The sequence below is a fragment of the Pongo pygmaeus genome, chromosome 9 (assembly GCF_028885625.2).
Source record: "Pongo pygmaeus isolate AG05252 chromosome 9, NHGRI_mPonPyg2-v2.0_pri, whole genome shotgun sequence".
NCBI lineage: Eukaryota > Metazoa > Chordata > Mammalia > Primates > Hominidae > Pongo > Pongo pygmaeus.
In genome coordinates this window covers 79629143-79646591 of record NC_072382.2, presented here as the reverse complement: position 1 = coordinate 79646591, position 17449 = coordinate 79629143, and the positions used below count along the sequence as shown (strand labels likewise).

Here is a 17449-nt window from a genome sequence, read left to right as displayed (position 1 = left end):
TTAGCTGCTAATCCAGGTGACCTCACTATTCTCCCGTCCTAATGACTCCCAGATTAACAGACACACTCACACTGGTGTAGGTGAGGACAAAGGACAAAAATAATTACGCATAATTATGAAAGGGATTTGATTATGGAGAAGTCCTTCCTGAAGCCCAGGTGAGAAGTTTTGTGCCTCTTCTAGGATTTCATAGAAAAGAGACCCTTCTTTGCATTCGTCAAATCATCCTGTTATGGGTTGGTCTTTTAGCTTCAAGTAAAAAGATTTCACAGTGATGAAATCTTGCTGTTAATTATCTGCCTCAATTGTTCTCGTGGGATGTGGTGACCCAGGTGGGCTTGCAGCTTTGTGGGATTTAGTAAACTTGAAAAGAAAGAAGCCATCACCAGGGAAAGCTCTGCCTGATTCTTTCCTGCCCGCTGGATGGCTCTTTGTACTTCCAAAGGCCTTCACACAAAGCAGTGAAAGGAGCCTCAGGCTAAGAGTCAGAAGCCCAAGTTCTAGTTCTGACTCTGCCACCACATCACCCACCGTGACCCTTGGTTTCTTCTCCAGGAAAAGAAAGCAAGCTGAAGCTGTGTGGAATGGGGTGGAGCAGTGAGAAGAGCAGAGGTTCTGGGTGGACAATTTGGGGCCCTGTGCCCACCGTGCCAGTTCCCACCTGTGTGAACTGGCTGGGGTCACTCTTCTTCTCTGAGCCTTGGTCACTGGGTCTGGGAAATGGGGCTGAATTTTAACACCTGCCCCACAGGGCTGCTCAGTCGCTCTCTTTAGACAATGTAGTGACTAGCATGAGCCAAGCATATACTATTGCCTGATAAGCAATACTATTGGATTCATTAAGTAATTAATTAATTAGCAAGCAGTTTAACTTACCATGAGAAAATAAATGTCTGTATATTCTTACAACCACTTTTATTCCCAAATTTAGTCCTTTGCCTTTCAAAGAGCTCCAAGAACAATAAAGGTTCTCAAAGAAAGAGAAACCACACACTGGAATTGCTTCCTCACCAAGAACCTTTAACCATGGTTTTTGAGGAAAACTCAGTGTTTTGTCTGTTCTCACACAATAGTCATCAACAGAAGACTTCTGTGACCAAATATAGGCAGAGGTGGGGTTCTCCCCACCATGAAGCAAGCGATCAGCTCTGCAGTGGACACTAGCTGGGTGTCCCTCAACTCAATTCCAACACTATCTACCTGGAGATGGACTCAAATCCCACAGGTTGAGGGCTCAGTCCCCAAAACTGCTCCCCCACCCCACCCCATCTACCATACTTCAGACACCAGTCACAAGTCTGGGCCTCTGGAACTTCTATCTGACTGGCTTCTAGTTGAGATTTTCATGACTGCTTTTTTGGGTTCAGTTAATTTACTGGAACAGCTCACAGGACTAGAGAAATACTTACATTTACCAGTTGATCATAAAGGACGTTACCAAGGGTATAGATGAAGAGATGTGTATGACAAGATATAGGGTAAGGGGCGTGGGGCTTTCACACCCTCCCCAGGCACATCACCCTCACCCCTCCATGGACCTCCGTATGTTCAGCTCCCCAAACTCTGTCTTCTTGGGCCTTTTACGGAGGCTTCATTGGATAGGCATGAATGACAACCATGTAGAAATGTGATTGGACCCAGCAAGGCCTGTCTCTTCAGATTCTTCTTGGCCTCTCTGTGCAGCACTCATTCCTTCCTCCAGGGTATGGAGCAGGATCCCCTCTGAAATGTACGTCTTATGACCCACAGTCAGATTAGAGTCCTGCCTTGGAGAGGAGGGCAGGAGAAGGTCAGAGAGAGAGGCAGAGAGATTGTTTCCTAAGGCCTGCTTCTGAGTCCTGAAGTGCCTCAACATTAGAACAAAAGACTATGAGAAGGGGTATAGGAGTTATGAGCTGGGAACCGTGGATATATAATCATAATATCACAAGTGGGTTGGGACAGACCCCAGGGATTTATGCTCTGACTGGATTATTGCCAAGAGAAGGTACAATTTCTGAGGCAGCCAAGATCTTGCCTGACCAAGGACTGCAGGACCACCAATTACTCAGACATCTTGTCCTTCAGGCCAGTCTTGTTCCCTGTGAGTAAGAATTATCCATCCATTCCATACTGCTAAACTGGCTGTGAGTATTTTTCTCAAAGGTTCATGTGGGCTTTCTTACATTTGGGCAACTTTTTAAAATTTGAAAGTGCCACATTCCTCAGTTTTTAAATGTATCATCAATTTAATAACAACTTTTTAGGCAGAGGGAAAAAAGTCATACTGCTCAAAAGGCATACGTGGACACATTCCAGTTTCAAAAAAACATTAAAATGTGAAAAGAAAAATCACTTCTTGGAATCCAGGAAACATGGTACCTGTTTTTCCTCTTTGGTAGCTCTGCCAAGCTCTTTCCTTCTTGAGTACCAGGCTCAGATGCTCAGTTTTGCAGCTGCCTCACTAGAGTCTTTGTGAAAAGCTCTTTTGGTTTCATCTTCTGTTTAAACTGTGGGAAGTAATAAGAAGTAGCTGCTAATGAGCAGCGGCCTTGGGAAGTCACAGCCCACATTAAGTGGGATCATCTGAGATGGGCCTCTACAGATGCTGTTCCCTCCAAGTCACCATTAATGGACATATGTGGATTCAGCAAGGAGCGGCTTTAAAGGATAAATTGACACAGGCTTTTTCACTGTTCAAAGGCAGAAAAATATAGATTGTCAGTGAATAATGCATAGCAAGTTTGAGGCAGATTTTAGAATTTTTGCATGTGTGAGAGAGAAAGATGGAGAGAGGACGGAGTGGGGGGGGGCTGTTTGATGCCATTCTAGCAGAAAAGATTCAGTGAGGGTTTCCCATGAAAACTATTGCTTAATAACTATCTTTAGTGCTTGACATAGCCTGGAACATAACTAGTTTCATCCAGCAAAAATTTACTGAGCACATATAATCCTAACGATGATGATAGCTAACATTTTTGGAGCACTTATTAACTGCAAAGCATATTTTCAGCATTTTACATTAAGCAGTACCTCATAAGGTACCTCATATAGTACCTCATATGCCTAGGAGGTAAGTGTTATTGTCTCTGTTTTCTGCATGAAGGCAGTGAGAGGCACTCAGAGGTTAGGTAGCTTGCCCCAGTCACACACCTAATTGGGTGTTTGGACCCAGGCAAACAGGCTCTATAGAACCTCTTCTCTTAACTGCCAATCTAAAGACAAGGGGCCCTATTCCAGGACCATGATCAGCACTAGAGAAGTTCACCATGATATGTGTGTGTGTGTGTCTGTGTGTGTGTGTGTGTGTTTGTGAGACAGAGAGAGAGAAATGGGATGGTGGAGATAGAGGAGAGACAAGAGACACACATGACAGTGACTAGCACAGTGCCAGGCACATAAAACCAGTGACAGCTAACATTTACATAACATTATATGCCAAGTACAGTTCTCAGCTCTTCATATTCATGATCTCACTCAATCCTCAGTGCATCCTGCAAAGCAGGGTACAATTATTGTCCTAGTGTACTGATGAAGTACCAGAGGCATGGAAGGTTAAGAATTTGGCCAAGGTCTTACAGCAAGGCAGCCGCAGAGCTGGAACCTGAGCCGAAGTAGCCTGGCTCCAAAGCCAAGCTCTTAATCTCTGTGCCATAGTGCCTTTCACAGCACACGCTCAAATATTGGAGAATTTGTTCATTAACGGAGCAGTGACTCCCACACCCCTCAGCTGCAAGACCACTGAGGAGGCCCATAGAAAGGCTGAGGGGTGTACAGGACAGGGAGTCATACATTCTGGCCAGCGGAACAGGGGAAGCTTCTGGAAAGAGATGACATTTTAGCAGAGCCTGGAGGGAGTCTTAAGCCAGCACTTACTGAAGAAGGAGGCAGTGCAGAGGAAACAGCCAAGGAAAGGCCAGAGACAGGAGAGTGCAGCACAAATCCAGAGATAGTATTTTCATCTATACAAAGAAACTGTATGTGTATTTTACAGCTGAAATTTACTTTTTTCACCATAAGTTTCATTTAGTTAAAAATCTAAGTTAAAATGTTTTAAATCAAATTTAAAATTTCAAATCATATCTATATTTAAATCATTGTCGTATGCCTGTGACAATGATTTAAAATATGTTTATATTTATGTTTTTTTTTGTCATTCTGTCAGTGGTTTGTCAGAGTTATTTTTCACCTTGTTATAAAAAACATTGTTACCTTAGAGTATATCAAGAGCCTTAAAAATGTTCAACCTGCCAGGTATGGTGGCTCACACTTGTAATCCCATTGCTTTTGGAGGCTAAGGTGGAAGGATTGCTTGAGCCCAGGAGTTCAAGACCTGCCTGGTCAAATATTGAAACCTGGTCTCTACAAAATATTTTTAAAATTAGCCAGGTGTGGTGATGCATGCCTATAGTCCTAGCTACTTGGGAGGCTGAGGTTGGAGGATTGCTTGGGCCCAGGAGTATGAGGTTACAGTGAGCTATGATCATGTTGTACTACTGCACTACAGCCTGGGCAACAGAGCAAAACTCTGTCTCCAAAAAAAAAAAAAAAAAAAAAAAAAAGTTCAACCCTTTGCTCTAGTAATCCTACTTTTAGGAATCTATTTTGATTTGAAAATCTAAAATGAAGATATTGGATATTGATTTATCTAAAAAGTATTTTTGAGGTATAATTCACATAGCGTAAGATTTACTCTTTAAAAACATACAATTGAGTGGCTTTTAGTATATTTATAAAGCTGTGCAATCATCACTATGATCCAATTCTGGAACATGTTTATCACCCCAAAGAGAAATCCCATACCCATTCGCAGCTGCTCCACATTCCCTCCTGCCCCTCAGCCTTTGGCAACCACTGTCTCTAGAGATTTTTGCCTATTCTGGACATTTCATATAAGTGGAGTCAGACAATATGTAGCCTTTTACATGTGACTTCTTTTTCACTTAGAATAATGTTTAAACTAAATACATACAGTGGTACTTATAATTCTGAAAAATGAATCAAACTGAATATCTATTTGAGGCTTGGTTAAATAACTTAAAGTATTTTCATACAGTGAAATATTGTATGGTCATTAAGAAAAATGCTTATGAAAAATATTCAGTAACATGATATAATGATCAGTGAAAAACTCTATAACTTTTAAAACTCTTATCTATTTTAAACTGTAAGGGCATTTAGAAATATCCTAAAATCTACAAATATACAAAATATTTACAATGGTTTTCTTTGGATATTGAGAATCTGGATGGTCTTCTCCATGTATTTTCCTCATTTTCTTCAGTGATGATGTATTGCTTTCATAGTTAGGAAAAGCATCCTTTAAAGTCCCCTCCGCCGCCTCTGCTGTCCTCACACCTCCCTCCACCTTCGTTCCTTCTGAGCAGTCTGTGCTTGTCCTCTCCTGCAGACCAAGTCCGGAACAGCTACTACATCGGGGCCGATGGCTCCTTGCGGCTGCTGCTGGCCAACGGCATGGAGGTGGCGCTGCAGACTGAGCCCCACTTGCTGGCTGGCACCGTCAACCCCACTGTGGGCAAGAGGAATGTCACGCTGCCTATCGACAACGGCCTCAACCTGGTGGAGTGGCGGCAGCGCAAAGAGCAGGCTCGGGGCCAGGTCACTGTCTTCGGGCGCCGGCTGCGGGTGAGCGAGGCCTCTGGAGGTGGCTGCGTCCTGGGGGGCAAGGAGGAGGGTGAATCTGGAGAACTGGGCTCTGTTCTTGCATTCCCTGGGACCTCAGTTCACTCATCTCCAAAAGGGGGGAGCTAAAGCAGGGAACCACGTGTGATCAGAGACCCTTGTGTGTCTTTTTAGTTTTTACTTGTGGAAAGACTACTGGCTTTGGTGTTAGACGGGTCTGAGTTGAATTTCCAGCTTGTATTATTCCCTGAGTGAGCTTGGGCAGATCAGTAATCTTAGAACCTCAATTTCATCATCTATAAAATGGGAAGGACAAGGCCAATTTTACAAGTTGCTACAAGGATTAGAAGTAATATATTAAGCGTCTTAGAGTCTGGCTCATAGCAAGTGGTCAATAATAGCTACTCTTATTGTTATTGTTATTATTTATTACCATTATTGCTATTACTATTGCTAGCATGTCCCAAAATTCAGTTCAGCTACTTAGAACCTAAGCTACATTCTCCAAAATGACCTCACCCGAGCCATCACTGCTGGGGCTGGCATCATGTTCTGACATTCAGAGTGCTTTTGAATATGTGGATGCCCTAAGCCAGCTCCTTGTCTGCTTCACATCCCGTGTTTCTGTAGAGTACAGCCTCTGCCAGGACCTGAGTGCCCAGCTTCTTTTTCCTCCACCTTGAGAAAGGCAGGTGATGAACAGAGGGAAAGTTAATGAACTAGCCATGGCTTTCAGCACAGCACCTTGCAGACCACGGGTGCTCAGGGGATACCTGCTGAGATGAAACAAACTACAGAACTGAGCTACATGTTCCTAACATTCCAGAAGCATCCTCATAGCAACACAGCTCAGATTCTCTTAAGTCCCCTGTCCTTCAGCAAAGAAAGTTCATTGAAGCCCCTCTTTTACACATGAGACAATGGAGATCCAGAGAGGGTAAACGATTTTTCCAGAGTCTCATAGCGAGGTGGTGGTAAAGACTAGAAAATAGGCCAGGCGCAGCAGCTCATACCTGTAATCCCAGCACTTTGGGAGGCTGAGGTGGGTGGATTGCTTGAGGTCAGGAGTTCGAGACCAGCCTGGCCAACATGGTGAAACTTCATCTCTACTAAAAATACAAAAAGTTAGCCAGGTGTGGTGGGGGACACCAGTAATCCTAGCTACTCAGGAGGCTGAGGCAGGATAATTGCTTGAACCTGGGAGGCAGAGGTTGCGATGAGCCGAGATCGCGCCGCTGCACTCCAGCCTGGGCGACAGAGTAAGACTCTGTCTCAAAAAAAAAAAAAAAAAAAAAAAAGACTAGAAAATAGGCCCACAGCAGCTACAGAAACAGTAATTGACTTATCCAATATCACACAACTGGAACCCAGAAAACCAGGCTTCGTTTGTTCCCTCAACAGCCAAGAGCTCTAGCGACTATCTACTGTAGGAAACAGCCTTGCACTAGCTCCCTGAGGAAGGCCTAGCTGTCTTTGTTCTCTGTGGCCTCACTGAGCCCCCCGTCTGAATTCGCAGACTCCTGCATGCGCCTCTGAGGCAGTGTCCTCAATGGGAAGTTTGACCTGGGTTTGATTCCTGCCTGTGCCATGTGGAGCCTTGAGCGGCTCCTCTGAGCCTCAGGTGCCTCTGCAGAAACAAGATGATACACTCAACGCACCTAGCCCAGCACAGGTAGACTCCAGGTGCTCAATAAATGGCAGCAATTAGCATGATTAGGATTTCCTCTCTGCTGTGTGAACTAGACCAAAAGTTTTCCAGGCTTTAATTGGTCCCTCTCCCAACCTGAGATTGATGGTGCTCTAGTCGGGTGGCCACGTCTACGTGTCCTCCCAAATAAATGGCCACCCACAGTGGTGGCAGGTGGAATTAGAATGTTAGCCGGGTGTGCCTCCCCATAATGGAGTTCATTTTTTATACAACTGGGAACTTTTTTAATAAAGAGGTGAAATAATCTCATTGCCTCCGCTGCCGAGCACAGGACGCATTAGGTGGCTCCCCAGTGAGCTGTTTAATTTTATTACTTTTGCCAAAAAGGTACAGCTCCCCTTCACTAGAGATCCTCCAGGGATAAAGGGGGGCAGCTGGCTGGGTGACACCACCGTGAGGGGAGTCACAGGGGGACCTTCCAAAAGATACTTTAAAAAGGCCTCTGTCATTGTTGGTGGCACAGCCCCTGTATCTTCCTGTGCCCTGTCTGCAAATAACACAGCTTCAGCCTCCAGTGCCTCTGATTTTTCATGGGAATCATCTGCCACACTGTTTTTCCATCTGCAATTGTGTTTGATTACCCCAAAGAAGGTAACCTTATTATAACCAGGTCATTCACAGCTAAAGTCAGCAGGATTAATATAAATCTTTATTTTCAAGGCCTTAGAATTTGTGTGGGAGAAGGAGGAGACACACACGTCTCTCCTTCCTGGGATATGACCACGATCATTTGCTGTCATTTAATGGAAATAATTCCAGCCGTCTATTCAGTACCTTCTATGTGCCTAGCACTCCACTGATTTACTAAGTAAGTTTCTTCAACCTTCACAACAGCTCTTGTTATACAGAGTAAGAAACTGAGACCTGGAGAGGGGAAGGCACTTGCCCAAGGTTGATAGAAAAGTTGGTCACAAAGTTGCAGCTAGAATCCTGGCCTTCATTCCCAGACCTGGACCCATTTTTTTTTAACCACACAGGGATCCAGAGGGCCTTTCATTGCCTTGGTCCACACATGCCATTTTGTATCACGTGACCTAATTATCTGCTTTCCTCTTGGGTCTTCCTTATTACTTGTCAACCTTAAGCAATGACTAGTGGAAGAGACAGAAAATGTGCCCAAATGTCCCATAAGGCCAGACACCAATTAGCGGGAACCAGTATTTTAGTTCCATAATACCTGGCAATATTTCAGGGGCCACCAATGCCTACAGGGCAGATCCAAATACAGAAACAGGCCCCTGAAGTATATTTCTTTATTAAAATATAAAAACCCTAACTTACCACTACGTCTGTAGGAGCCCTGTCTTTCTGACTCTGAAAGGAAATTGAACTGTGTGCTGGCCTAGCAGCCCAGATGGAGTTTATACAAGGCACTCCCGATCCTGAAGGCAGGAGCAAAGTGCCTCAAAGCCAGGACTGTGTCCGCGTTCGGCCCACAGGCAGAAAAGCCATCCCAGTGACAAACACTCACTGCCTCCCAGCACCTCTGGGAAGAAGATGTCTTGGGTACTGACTGTGGCAATCAAGAAGCCCTGATTGTAGTGGCAAGCATGAGACACCCGACAGGGGCTGGGAAGTTCAGAGCCCCCAGAAGGCCACGAATTGCTCAGAGGGCCACTGAGTGTTTGGGGGCACGTTGAATGTGTGAGAGTCAAGTCCAGACTCCGTCACTCACCAGCCACGAGATCCAGGGTAAATCCCTTCACCTCCCTGAGCTTTGGTCTCCGCAGTGTCTGGTGTGGAATAGATGGGTCAGTTTATTTTCTGGGCTCACTTGGTGGGTCTCTTTTCAGCAGGGAGTCAAGAAGGATCTGCCTTTTAAAACGTGTCCTCATTAGAAGAATCACATTAGAAAACATGCAGATCCTCTTTGGTCACAGCTACTGATTTCTCAACATAGGCATCATCTTCATCCTCACAACAACCCTGTGCAATTAGCATTATTGTCCCCATTTTACAGGTGAGGAAACTTCACAGAGCTGACAAATGACAGAGCCAGGATTCAAACCCATGTCTGTTGCTGCGCAGGACTGTGCTCCCTCCTCTACTCAAGAGCTTCCCAGCAGAGCTGAGAGCAACGTGGCCCATCAGACCAAAGTTCTCATGGTCCAGATTAATTTTCTCTTTCCTTCCAACCCTTTCTCCAGGTTCACAACCGAAATCTCCTATCTCTGGACTTTGACCGCGTAACACGCACAGAGAAGATCTATGATGACCACCGCAAGTTCACCCTTCGGATTCTGTACGACCAGGCGGGGCGGCCCAGCCTCTGGTCACCCAGCAGCAGGCTGAATGGTGTCAACGTGACATACTCCCCTGGGGGTCACATTGCTGGCATCCAGAGAGGCATCATGTCTGAAAGAATGGAATACGACCAGGCGGGCCGCATCACATCCAGGATCTTCGCTGATGGGAAGACATGGAGCTACACATACTTAGAGAAGGCAGGTGTCTGTCTCCCTGCATCACTGGCCTTGCCATACAGAAGGCCAATCCTTCACGGCCAAGCCCAGCCTGGTGGCCTCAGTGGGCTATATCTGACCCATGTCACCAAAAGGAAATGTTCAGGAAAGTCTGCCACAGAGGGCAGGGGGTCCCAAGAGGCATCTGGATGGATCATGGAGATAGCATGGCAGGTGGTGGTCCTAGGGCAGGAGAACATGAAAGACCTGCCTGATAGAGTAGAGGCCCAAATACTCACTAAATTTGCAGAGCAGGACTCAGGGTTCAGACCCAGGCCAAGGGTCTGCTCCCAGGTCTAGGGCATGTGGTACAATCCAGTTGTGGAGAACCAGGCAGAAGCCTAGGCATCAGTACTTAGGCAGGAGGCACTTACTCCTGAGCTTCAAGTGCTGGGCATGGCCTTAGTAAATCTATTCTGCTATAGGGTCAGAACTCATGTCATCCCAAGGGTAAGAATCAGAAATGACCTAAAATCAAAAGTTGGTCTCAAATAGGAAAAAATGGTAGCTTTGCAGCATAAAGCCTCTAGCCTTTTATCTGCTGATCTTTTCCTGAGAGCAAGTGCACTGCATGCCCCAGTTCAAGTACCCAGATCCCTGCTTTGTTTCCTGACCCTGGTGACCTATCCAGGGCATAGGCTGTGCTTGCTCTGAGGTGAGTCTCCTCTATCCGTTGGGTGAGTACCCCCAAAATTGACATTCTGTGCTAGTACTAAGAGAGAGAGAGACCTTGGAGGTCATCCAACATACTGAAAACCCAAACTCAGAGAGGGGAAGAACTTTCCCAGGGCCACACAAGGAGTCCATTGTTAGAAACCAGGTTCTCCCATTCCCATCACAGCCTGCCCTATCCCAGAGTAGGCTTATGACCTGTCATTGTGCAAAGCCTTAAATGCCCTTCTCAAATATGGTCTTCATGCTGTAAGCCACAGGGAGTCAGCAGAAACTGTTTAGCAGGTAAAAGAAATTGTGAGACTGTGTTTGGGGGAGCTCATTCTTGCCTGAGTAGGAAGATTGGTTTGAGAAGTCCGGGGCAAGGAAGCCAGACTGCTGTACATACTTCAGGCCAAAGCTTCTCGGCCGTTCTCACACCCCACCACACACAAAAGTAACCAGGTCTGTACTGCACAAAAGGGCAAACCCACAAGGCTGCTCACCATAGGACAGCAAATGGCCTGAGTACCTGGAGGCCTAGGCCCCAGGTAGGTTACAGGTGTGCTAAGGTTAAAGATGTGCTAAGATGAGGCTGAGAGAAAGCCTCATCTTGGCACATCTGTAACCTATTTGCAGTATCCTGTGGCACTCCTGTTGGAGAGCTCTGGTTGGAGCATAACTCAAGAAAACCATGGAAACTCAGGATTCTCCTTGGACATTCATTCCGTCCCTTTAAGTCTCAGGTATGTAGACCTACCCTTTCTCCTCACCACCCTCCTCTCATATCTTGGTTTTCCTCTCCCTCCAGTCCATGGTGCTGCTACTACACAGCCAGAGGCAGTATATCTTTGAGTTCGACAAGAATGACCGCCTCTCTTCTGTGACGATGCCCAACGTGGCGCGGCAGACACTAGAGACCATCCGCTCAGTGGGCTACTACAGAAACATCTATCAGCCCCCTGAGGGCAATGCCTCAGTCATACAGGACTTCACTGAGGATGGGCACCTCCTCCACACCTTCTACCTGGGCACTGGCCGCAGGGTGATATACAAGTATGGCAAACTGTCAAAGCTGGCAGAGACGCTCTATGACACCACCAAGGTCAGTTTCACCTATGATGAGACGGCAGGCATGCTGAAGACCATCAACCTACAGAATGAGGGCTTCACCTGCACCATCCGCTACCGTCAGATTGGGCCCCTGATTGACCGACAGATCTTCCGCTTCACCGAGGAAGGCATGGTCAATGCCCGTTTTGACTACAACTATGACAACAGCTTCCGGGTGACCAGCATGCAGGCTGTGATCAACGAGACCCCACTGCCCATTGATCTCTATCGCTATGATGATGTGTCAGGCAAGACTGAGCAGTTTGGGAAGTTTGGTGTCATTTACTATGACATTAACCAGATCATCACCACAGCTGTCATGACCCACACCAAGCATTTTGATGCATATGGCAGGATGAAGGAAGTGCAGTATGAGATCTTCCGCTCGCTCATGTACTGGATGACCGTCCAGTATGATAACATGGGGCGAGTAGTGAAGAAGGAGCTGAAGGTAGGACCCTACGCCAATACCACCCGCTATTCCTATGAGTATGATGCTGACGGCCAGCTGCAGACAGTCTCCATCAATGACAAGCCACTCTGGCGCTACAGCTACGACCTCAATGGGAACCTGCACTTACTGAGCCCTGGGAACAGTGCACGGCTCACACCACTACGGTATGACATCCGCGACCGCATCACTCGGCTGGGTGACGTGCAATACAAGATGGATGAGGATGGCTTCCTGAGGCAGCGAGGCGGTGATATCTTTGAGTACAACTCAGCTGGCCTACTCATCAAGGCCTACAACCGGGCTGGCGGCTGGAGTGTCAGGTACCGCTACGATGGCCTGGGGCGGCGGGTGTCCAGCAAGAGCAGCCACAGCCACCACCTGCAGTTCTTCTATGCAGACCTGACCAACCCCACCAAGGTCACCCACCTCTACAACCACTCCAGCTCTGAGATCACCTCCCTCTACTACGACTTGCAAGGACACCTCTTTGCCATGGAGCTGAGCAGTGGTGACGAGTTTTACATAGCTTGTGACAACATTGGGACCCCTCTTGCTGTCTTTAGTGGAACAGGTTTGATGATCAAGCAAATCCTGTACACAGCCTATGGGGAGATCTACATGGATACCAACCCCAACTTTCAGATCATCATAGGCTACCATGGTGGCCTCTATGATCCACTCACCAAGCTTGTCCACATGGGCCGGCGAGATTATGATGTGCTGGCCGGACGCTGGACTAGCCCAGACCACGAGCTGTGGAAGCACCTTAGTAGCAGCAACATTATGCCTTTTAATCTGTATATGTTCAAAAACAACAACCCCATCAGCAATTCTCAGGACATCAAGTGCTTCATGACAGGTAAGGACCACGGCTCACTCAGGGGGCAGGACCCCATAAAGTGCTCTTACTACCTAACAATACTTAGTCTTCTTTGAGAAAGCTGGCATAAGGCGACAGGAAACACTGACTTTCTCTTAGAGCAGCATTTTCCAAAGTCCACTTGAAGAAACACTAGTTCAGAAAATACTCTGGAAAAATGGTTCCAGCATCAAATAAATTTGTCGGGGTCACCACCATTATTACATTTTCATAGTACATTTCAGTGTATGATAAGCTCTGGGAAGTGCTATAAAAGTGAACTATTTAATATATTTGCCCACTATTTCTCAAACTTATTTGACCGTGAAAGCCCTTTTTTCACCATGAAATCCTAATATCTCATGGGATACATCCCATGGATTGCACTTTAGGAGTTTCTGACACACAAATCAAACTGCTTATGAGTCCTTGATTGGGTTAAGGTATGGCTTTAAAAAAAAAAATTAGTTCTCAGTTTGGGATAATGTAAGAATGGAGTGAAGGATCCACCATTTTGAAGCTATGACATGTTACGAAAATTATTTAACTGCCCTGAATTCCAGTTTCCTGATACGTAAATTGATGTTAGAACATCTACCTATAATTAAATATGTGTATTATAAACCCTAGAGAAACCACTAAAAAGATAAAAACTAAAAAAAGAGTCCTAGCTAATAAGTCAACAGTGGAGATAAAATGGAAGATAAGAAAATAATCCAAAGAGGGCAGGAAAAGAGGGAAAAAAAGAATAAGGAACACATGCAACAATAGAAACTAACACCTACCTGGTAGGGTGGTTGCAAGGGTGAAATGAAATACATTTCATGAGGTACTTAGCACAGTGCCTGGCTCGTGTTGGTTCCCTTTCCTTTACCCTCTGACTTGAAAAATGAGCTCTGCCTTCCATTACCATGAAACCAACTTAAGTATAAAATGTCGCAGGGTTCCACAGGCAGGGATGTCTCCAGCAGCCACAGCCCTCCCAGCAAGCAGCCAGTCCCAGGTTAGCCACAGAGGCCCTCAACCCCGCAGAGAGTGGGTGGGGGTTTGGGTAAAGCCCACACTTTTTACATAAGAGAGTTTGTGATAGGGAAAAATTGGACACATCCCAACTTGCAAAGCCAGTAGTCTCTCCCCTCTTTTGTCTTGTGATTCAATCCTCTTGCCCTCTTTTATGGCAGTTTCCTTCATTCTACAAGTGCTTCTTCTGTGCAGCCACTGTTTCAGGCATTGGGGATAGAAAAATGATCCCTGCATTCCAGGAATTCTCACTGTAAGGGGAGAGACAGGCAACTGCTGTCAAGAGGGGAGGACCATGACAAAGGTTTGCGCAGATGCCCACTGAAGCACACAGGAGAAGCCACCTGCTCTGCCCAGAGCATTCTGGGAAGTCTTCACAAAGTAGCTGACATTTGAGGCCAGCTCCTGAGTTGGTGTTCACCAGGTAATGGGGGAGAAAGGCCTTCCAGAGAGGGAAGGCAGCACATATAATACAAAAGTGTAGAGGGGCAACATGACAGCTCACATGAATGCCCCTTACAGATGTGGCTTCCCAGCTCCCAAACTTGGTAGCCCCCACCTGGACCGTTTCTGCTGACAGCAGTAGAAGAATTCCTTTTCCAAGAAGAGTTCCACATTGTCACACGTTGAGAGCAGGCATCCCAAGCATAGGAAAGAGGGGAGAATAGCATCCCAAGCATAGGGAAGAAGGGAGAACAAGGTGGTGGACAGGTGTGATGAAAACAGACTTGGGGCCTATGGATAAACATGAATATGCTAACAATGTTTCACAGCATTCACCATGCTCAACTTGGCTGCTAGTTCTAGAGAAACTTGACAGATTGAGATGACATTTCCATTACATCTGTCTGCATTAAGCACACCCCCTGCCTCACCCTCCAATGAGTTTCCTGTGAGATGTCTTGGCAGGTTACTGTAGCTGAAAAAAAATATGGTGCAATAGGAAATGTATTTTTCTATCAAAAAAGAATCATTGCATCTTGCCAAAATATTACTCCCTCCCCCCTTTTCCTTTGTACACCACCATATACATATGGTCTCCTTCCAGAATAGCACTAACATGACTAACTCTGTATGCTATCTGGCACTTGGCAGATATACTCTCCTTTAAACTTTGCAACAACTGTGAGATCACCATCATTATCTCCTTTCTGCAGATGAGACTCCAAATGTCATTCAAGGCTCCAATGAAGGGTTTGCCCAGAGTCACACAGATGTAGACCACGGAGCTAGGACTCTAATCCAGGGCTCTCTGACTCTAGAACACCTTCCACTACAATCATGCTGGCCTCCAAATCCAGCTTTTAACAAAGCAACCAACCACCAAGGGGCACCTAACATTTTCAGTTTGGGTTCTATATTCCAGTCAGTTAAATCTAGCAAAGAGTATATTATTTATACTTACGCCTTGCCAAACCTGTATTAAGGATCCAGAGAGGAGTGAGGTATAATACCCACCTTCATAGATCACAGGGTCGAAGACAGCTTTTCTCAAATTTCTTTGACTATGAACCCACCATAAGAAAAAGATTTTACATTGCAATAAAACACGAAGACAAAAGGTTTGCAAAAGAATACTTAAGTGTGATGCACTCATTTTCTAATCTAGTCTGTTCCATTTCAATAAAAATGCTGGTCATGATTCACAAAATTGATTTCATTGCATAGTGGGTCATATCCTACAGTTTGAAAACCCATGGTGTGCAAAGAAGAGATTTCATATAAGCAGTTAAGTTTTTAGCAAATTTAAAAAGATTTGCAATCACGAATAAGAACCAAGATACTATTACTTCTCACTAAACCTTACCTCTTAGCGTTCAGGTAGACTACATGCATCTTCATTCACATCCAGCAACAACAACAACAAAAAATTCTTTTTTTCCCAAAAATTTCTTCAAGGGTCCTGAGATGTATTCCAGTGAGATAGGCTTAGGTCACTGGACAATCCCTGAAGCACTTACTGGTGGCTAGAGGGAAAGAATGCACTGATTGGCTTAGCCTAGGTCACATGCCAACCCCTTAGGTGGATTCAACTTCCCTATAATTACATTAATACTCCAGAAAGGAAAGAGAAGGCAGAACGGACTGCTGGGAAGGCAACCAAAAAATGTCCACTACAGATATATCATGTACATCATTGCACTCTATCTTCACTTGATGCTTGTGAGGTAGGATCACTGACCCCATTTACAAAGGAGAAAAGTGAGGTTCTGAGGTTCAGAGAGCTAAAGTAACTGGCCCACTAAGAAGTGGCAAGGCTGGATTAGAACTCTGCTCTGATTCCAAAACCCTCATTCTTGGATTCAAATACATTTTGTAAAGAACAAAACCACACACATGAAAGAGATTATTGGCTGGGTGCCGTGGCTCATGCCTGCAATCCCAACACTTTGGGAGGCCAAGGTGGACAGATCGCTTGAGGTCAGGCGTTCAAGACCACCCTGGCCAACATGGCAAAATCTCGTCTCTACCAAAAATACAAAACTTAGCTGGGCGTGGTGGCACACACCCGTAATCCCAACTACTTGGGAGGCTGAGGCAGGAAGATTGCTTCAACCTGGGATGCGGAGGTTGCAGTGAGTCAAGATCATGCCACTGCACTCCAGCCTGGGTGACAGTGAGACCCTGTCAAAAAAAGGAAAGAAAGAGAGAGAGAGAGAAAGAAAGAAAAAGAAAAGAAAGAGAGAAAGAAAAAGAAAAAAGAAAAAGAAAAGAAAAGAAAGAGAGAAAGAAAAAGAAAAGGAAGGAAGGAAGAAATTAAGGAAGGAAGGAAGGAGATTATTGTTGCCTACATTTCATCACTCCCCTGTGACAACATCAAACTCTGGGATGGATGAGTGAAGAGGAATTTTTTAACTTGAGGGAAATATCTACTTCTGATATGGTAAGAAGGAAGAGTAGAATTCCCAGCGCTTCAGAGGAGCAATGAAGAAAAACTTATGAATAAATTCATTTTCAGCATTTTTTCCTAAAGGCAAAATAGGAAAGTTTTCCACCTTCCATCACTTGTAATTAAGGCCCAGCCCTCTTCTCAGCCCCCTAGTTTCCTGAGAATTTGCAGTATTCCTTATAGAAGCTTTCCTTCGCAACTACAAATTCAGATGCAAGTTCTTAGCCTCAGGCAAAATGGCTTTATAGGGCATTTTTTCCTCCTGTTCTGTTTGTTTTAATTTCCCAAAGAACCATCTGCCATGATTTATAGAATCAAAGACTCTTAAAAACTCAGTGAGAAGAGGGACTTTGAAGAAAAGTTAGTCCAAGCTCCTTCTGTTAGAGAGGAGAAAATGGAGGTCCTGGGATGTGGAAGCATGGGTTGGCGGAAAATAGAGAAAATCTTCTGTGAGCGGGTACTGAGCTGTATTCTTCAAAATACATTAAATCTGCCAGGTGCAGTGGCTCACATCTGTAATCCCAGTACTTTGGAAGGCCAAGACAGGCAGATTGCTTAGCCTGGGGGTTCCAAACCAGCCTGGGCAACACAGCGAGACCCCATCTCTACAAAAAATTAGCTAGGGATGATGGCACACCCGTGGTCCTGGCTACTCTGGAGGCTGAGGTGG

General features: G+C 45.5%; 1 protein-coding gene across 6 annotated transcripts in view; it reads left to right on the top strand.

Annotated features, from left to right (window-relative positions):
• The window catches only part of TENM4 (teneurin transmembrane protein 4), a 782056-nt gene that overhangs the window by 753538 nt on the left and 11069 nt on the right, over positions 1-17449 (top strand). For all 6 annotated transcript variants that reach the window (XR_010127599.1, XM_063671257.1, XM_063671258.1 and 3 more), the window contains 3 exons: positions 5390-5625; positions 9478-9774; positions 11255-12869. Coding sequence is in view for 5 of the 6 variants with exons in the window: in XM_063671257.1 (XP_063527327.1) it covers positions 5390-5625; positions 9478-9774; positions 11255-12869 (2148 nt within the window). In the remaining variant the exon portion in view is untranslated. The remainder of the gene's footprint in view (positions 1-5389; positions 5626-9477; positions 9775-11254; positions 12870-17449) is intronic.